Source organism: Sitodiplosis mosellana, unplaced genomic scaffold (genome assembly GCF_009176505.1).
Source record: "Sitodiplosis mosellana isolate CC-2019 unplaced genomic scaffold, AAFC_SMos_1.0 Smas_scaffold_75, whole genome shotgun sequence".
NCBI lineage: Eukaryota > Metazoa > Arthropoda > Insecta > Diptera > Cecidomyiidae > Sitodiplosis > Sitodiplosis mosellana.
This window is the reverse complement of record NW_022595317.1, coordinates 25,885-31,884: the sequence shown is the minus strand read 5'-3', so window position 1 is coordinate 31,884 and position 6,000 is coordinate 25,885. Positions and strand designations below refer to the sequence as shown.

Below are 6,000 nucleotides of genomic sequence, written 5' to 3'. Positions count from 1 at the left end.
CATTATGCACACATATATGTGTTATTTGTTTTATCTTCATTTGATACACATCACAATATCTGCTCGCCGATAACAAGAAAAAAATTGCTTCATTTTTCGCTCAAGCTTCATGTCAGATTTTTTGTATACTGCTAAATTTGCACAAAAATAATTCAAACACAAAAAATCTGCTCCTAACATTGTACACAACACTTTTTATTTCACATCAAAGTCTCATTCAATTCAAAGAAGTGAGGTTATGTTGTAATCATATCAAAATGGATAAAATGCATTACAAACACATAACCACACTTCTTTGAATTGAATGAGACTTTGATGGAATTTTCCATCATTTTCTCACGCATGAATCGAAGCCCATATGCCATGGCCGATTGGCCAACACAAATCACAAACATGTCAATAGCTTGCATTTTTTGCATAAAACTGTGAGTGCGTCTATAATTATTTCGCACTTTCATCACGCCAAAAACAGAAAAATCACCAAAAAATAGAAAATATGAAATCCTTTTGGGTAAATCTCTTTGTGATGTATTCGTAAATGGCCCTTAGTAAAATAATATAATGAAACTGCGACAATATTTGCGTTTATTTTCAAGAAAATTGAAAAAATGAAAGTGCGGCTATAATTATTTCGGAGAGTTTATTTGACAACAATGGAATTTTTTCAGTATAAATTATTCCCAAATCTATGATATCGAAATACTCGCGATAAATTTCTCCATTAGAAATTCTTTGTTTCCGCACTTTCACCATATCTATTTCCCAATATGAATGGTGCCAAGTGGTGCTGTTGATTTGAGCGACTGAGATCATCAAAAATATCGACGTCATTTTTATTTGGTTCACTCTTCACGCGCAGCTGTAATGGTTCTATTCTAGACTCTTCTAGAAATAATCATGAGGATTAAAATGAGTTTTTACCTCCTTTACCCGATGTTTGGCCAATTAAATAGCTTGAAAAATGTCGAATAAATTTTTTCCGTTGTCCATTCACTCTGAAGTTTAAATTTCGAATGAAAATGTCGGTTTAAAAATGAGCAGTTGACTGGAAAAAAAATATGCTAGTCTCTTTGTCTACTACGTTCAAATTTCATGTTGAGTGGAATTCACAAAAGGACTCAAACCAAAATACATCAATCAAGTAAGCTACATACGGTTAGAGTTGATGTCCGCTTGACAATTAAAATTAACTGAGCTGCTTAGATTGGCGCAGAGTAAAACAGAAAATTGAATAAATTTTTTCAGCATATTTCGATTTATTTATCTTAAATGAATGTCATCATCTGTGTATGAATTGCTTGAAAATGTGAGGTCATTCAGAAAATAAAATTCTATCTCCATCGAATTGATAGAGCGTTCGATATGGGTAGTTTCCAATTCACAACTACTAGTATGTCACGGCATACAATCAAAACTTAAATATCCAATTTTCCTTCCATTTTGGTAAAATAAACATAAATCAGGGTAAATAATTTGGTTTAAATATTGTAACAAAGAATAATATATATATATTTTTTAAGTGAATATGTATGAAGATTGCTTTCTAATTTCAAAACTGAAAAAAATATGTATGTGTCTAAAATTGGAGTTAGAAGCTCGATGGAAACGAGAATAATATTGTTATTATTTTATCCAATTTAAAAATACATTGAAGCCCGCTATCTCAATCAACTATATCACAAATACCTTCGGCTTATCCAAACAGTTCTTGCTTCTAAGCAATCAAACTAATCAAATTTCTTCATATCGATTTAAAATTATTAGTTGTTTTGTAATTATCACAAATTTAAACAGAAATGGATCTCAATCTGACTCTATCTACTTGTGCGCGACGACTCCAGTGAAGTGTTGTTATTTTGTTTAAATCTTGTTTGATATTGCATAGTACAAATTTAGCATTAAAATGTTTAACAAAACTCTCCTAGTGTTATGAAATTTGATAACAAGTAGAATGTGAGATGCTCAACCCGATGCACGATAATTATGTCATTACACCGTATCGCAGCGATGAGTCATCTTCATTGATTTCAGTGGTGAGCCGACGCTGAGGCAACACATTCCGTATACTGTCAATCAGGCGTCGAACAAATGATTTATATTCCAAATCAATTGATGATGATTCACCAAAGTTGAAATCAGCCACCTCAACTGAGAACCTGAGAAAAGGAGAAAAATTGCATTGAGACAATTTGATACATGAAAATTAACCAAAATCTTTGAATGTTGTGGCAAAAAATTGATGCCAATCAATGTTTTGTACAGGCTTTGCTGCTTTTGTACAGCTCGATATTCCAATTCGAGCCTTACATCTAGGCAAAAATATGCAAATGCTCCCAACTGGGCTTTTCAGTTTAAAAAAAAGAAGTTAAAAACGACTTTTCGTCGGAACTTTACCTATTTCGTGTTTGAACATAATGCGCTACACCGAAAATTATTGCAACAATCGCACATAGAATAAAAACCACGGGAACGACAATGACCGATAGTTGAGATTGCTTTTGCACTTCATATGTATTGACCGTGATAATTTTCGTATGATTTGTGATTTGATTTCGCACTTGGACGAAAATCGTAAGCGATGATTCTAGCCAAATGTAACGCCTTATTGTGAACCACGGCGTGTTTCCCGTTTGCCATTGATCATCGGTACACGTTTCATTGACTGTATTATTGTATGGGCCCGGTCTGTATGTATAACAATATTCGTACGGCGGTGAACCACTCCACGAAATATTCAGACACATTCCATCTTCTCGTTTTATCCATAATTTACCCGAAACCGTTGGGCTTGTCAATGGGTCTGGAAATGAAACGAAATTCAGATAGTAGAATCAAGTTCCAAATAGGTCCCAAAAGAGACAATGTGAAAAATTCGAAACTTACTTCGAACGGCGACATTTCTTGTAAAGTATCCATAGATTTTCTTCGGATCTGGTGCTACATTGGATTTATTGAAGCACACATACGGCTGATCGATGATCGGAGCGAGTGTTGAGGGTAGAACTGTTGTGGACGATGGCACATACGCTCCATTTATTATATCTTTTGGATCTACCTCACCATTGTGCACCAACTCGTCGACTGTTTCATTAGCATATTGGTCTCTTGCTGCATCACGACGTCTTCTTTTTGGCGGTTTCGGCGTTGTCGTCGTTGTTGTACTCGTTGACGTTGTCGTTGACGGAGTAGTGGTTGTTGTTGTTGTCGTGGTAGTCGTAGTAGTGGTGGTGGTAGTAGTTGTCGTAGGCTGAGGCTGTGGTCGAGGCTCAAACGACGCCACTAAAAGTACTTCGATATTGTGCGTTGAGTTTTCTTTTTTGAAAAAATTTGACGAATTCCACTGTTCCGACTGTCCAACGTATTCGCAATCGACAAACCAATAGACAGAAACATACGATGCATTCGCTATGCTCGTCATATCGGCACCGCTGATTTGAATCGATTGATTCAACGGTGTTGCACTTGATATGTAGTCCGTTTCACGTATCGTTCCATTTTGGGTTAGTAAGAGCTGACCGTTTAGAATACCTGCAATGGGAATCAAATGGGAATTGTGGGCTTTAGTTGGTTTTGTGGATTGATAGAGGGAGTTTATATTTGCCAATAGACAATTGTTCGAAAGCAAACATGCACAAATTTGTGGTAAAAAAGGCTATGAAAACTCTTGTAACACCAAATTGTCAAAAGTTCCGACTCAAAAACTAGTTCAGCTTCAAGCTCTTTGACCAATAAACACCTGAATCGCAACTGTTTGGTCAACGTCGTTGGCCCAACGAGTATAGTCTTCGCATTGTAGACCAACTCATCAGACCAACAAGTGTTGATTTTCACCCATTCTACGTTCGAGCATCGAACAAAAAACAGAAAAAGTTTCGAATGATTCCCAATACAAGCATTTCTATTCCATTCATAGAATGACTGATATCAATAGCCGAGATTACTGTGTTTATTACACAAAAATATGATGCAACACATGTTTTACTGAATACAGTTATCAAAATCTACATGTTTTTATCGCATAAAAGACGGAAACAAAATTGATTCAATCTCATCGTATCGTATCATATGTATATACTTACTCGTAATTTCCACTTCGAGTTTTTGTTCAGCGATTGGAATATCGACGAATATATAATTTCGGCTGGCCGTAACGTGTAGCCTGTACGTTTTAGCTCCATCATTTTTGTTTGTCTTCGGGAATAGGTATTTCCATTCGGCATATGGCACTTGCGTTTCAAACGTCTGAAAATGTAAAGGAAAAGCGTATTTAGTAGGTAAATAACCGTGAATTTTTTTTTCGAAGAACCAAAATTGTTAATTTGATTGGAATTGATTGCATTGAATTTCAAAATCAATTTTTTCCACTACGGAAAATTTCTTATGCAAAAATTGATGAAATCGGAGAACTTACGTGCCTGTCGCCACTATCTAGCCACCATTCCTGAAAAAAGTCAGAAAAATAGCAATTATTTCACTGAAAATTACACGTTTACAAAATGTAAAAGAAAAAAATAAAAACGTAAACACGAAATGCACGAGAGCATGAAATATAAACTCTCATTAAAATGTTGGTGAACGGGCAGGTACGACAGATCAATAGCACTGCGTCATGAGTCGTATCTTCATCAAATATTGAAATTACTTTAATTTGTACCGACAATAATCGTTATAATTACTCGAGTGTAAAAAGCGATTTTTCGTGTGTTTAATTTAAATTACAAATTTTATTGCTTAAATATCAAGCGTCTGCATGTATTTGTCTGTTTATCTGTTTGTCTGTCTCGGTACACCAATCTGTATCGAAAAAAATCTTCTTTTGACCAGATTGTTTGGTGCAGAAATTCAATGCAAAGACTAAATTTCGACGTAATTCGATATCACAAAAAAAAACTTCACTTACCCATTCCAGTTTTTCGTTGGCTGGTCGTGACCCGTCACTTTTGAATAAGTCTGCGAAAAATGTCACATTAACGCCTGCGATGGCCGGTGCGGTTGACTTCAATTTTAGGTAATACTCGGAACAATATGCAACTGTGTGAACAGACAAAAGCAAAAAATGCATTTTATCAGTGAATTTGGTTTGAATGGGACACATTATCGCAACGTGTAACGCGTGTTTAAAACGAAAATAGAATGGCTGTGAAATGTGCAATCGGAACATGGTTATTTAGCATTCTAATCACTACTTTTTTTTTACGAGCCACCCATGAAATACGAGAAAAATGTTGGCAAACGCCGTCACAGTACAGCCTGATTATCGCACTGTGTGAATAATTCCCGTTTCGAAGCACATTTTGTTGCGCTTTTATTTTGCTTATTTGTAAATAAAATGAATGGCATTTCTGCGCATTCTTCTATTTATAATTTATCAGTTTGATGGCTCATCAAACAACAGCCAACGAAGAATGCATATCCGCAAAACTACACTCACCATTTGCTAAAAATGTTAACTGAACTACTACTGTCCATATCGCATTGGTCGCGACCATATTTTGTTCCTAATTTTCAATTTTACACTGAATCTGTCTATTTGTGTTCCGAAATTTCACTGTCACTGAAATTCTACGTACTCATTGCTTCATCACTGCAATTAGTTGGCAATTAAGTACAATACACAACAAATTATTTGTATAGACAAACAATTTATCGAACTTTTTTCGTTTTTCACAACTTTTTTGTCTCTCTTTCTATCGCCTTTATACTGTTCGGAGCAATGTTTTTTTTTTGGCAATTGAAACTGACTCTGATTCTAAGCCTTTGTCATGACAAATTTTGAACATTTACTCAGATGCGTGAATTTATCTCGATGCCTTTTCGGATGTATATTTTTTATATTCGTCGCGTTAATTGCGATTTAACATGATTCCGTGTGACGACGAGACTTATACTACGTATTGTTATTGACTGAGTAAATAGTAATGATCGCAAATGCGTTGACAGTTCGTTGTGTTTTTTTTGTGTGTGTATGGAAGAAAATGAAAATAGAAAGCATACGAGTAA

General features: G+C 35.2%; 1 protein-coding gene across 1 annotated transcript; it reads right to left on the bottom strand.

The window, feature by feature from the left end:
• Positions 1-1,236: 1,236 nt before the first annotated feature.
• On the bottom strand, positions 1,237-5,915 carry LOC129570732 (uncharacterized). The gene is made up of 7 exons (XM_055450437.1): positions 5,432-5,915; positions 4,901-5,031; positions 4,412-4,441; positions 4,080-4,242; positions 2,884-3,528; positions 2,395-2,800; positions 1,237-2,156 (listed from the first exon to the last, which is right to left on the bottom strand). The coding sequence occupies exons 1-7, from the start codon at positions 5,487-5,489 to the stop codon at positions 1,982-1,984; spliced, it is 1,608 nt and encodes a 535-aa protein (XP_055306412.1). The 5' UTR covers positions 5,490-5,915; the 3' UTR covers positions 1,237-1,981.
• Between the last annotated feature and the right edge of the window lie 85 nt (positions 5,916-6,000).

Coding starts and splice junctions, on each gene's coding strand:
- LOC129570732 (XM_055450437.1), bottom strand. CDS start 5,489: ATGGTCGCGACCAATGCGATATGGACAGTAGTAGTTCAGTTAACATTT. Junction 5,032..5,431: donor GTTAACATTTTTAGCAAATG/GTGAGTGTAGTT, acceptor CTGTTCACACAG/TTGCATATTGTTCCGAGTAT. Junction 4,243..4,411: donor TAGATAGTGGCGACAGGCAC/GTAAGTTCTCCG, acceptor TTACATTTTCAG/ACGTTTGAAACGCAAGTGCC.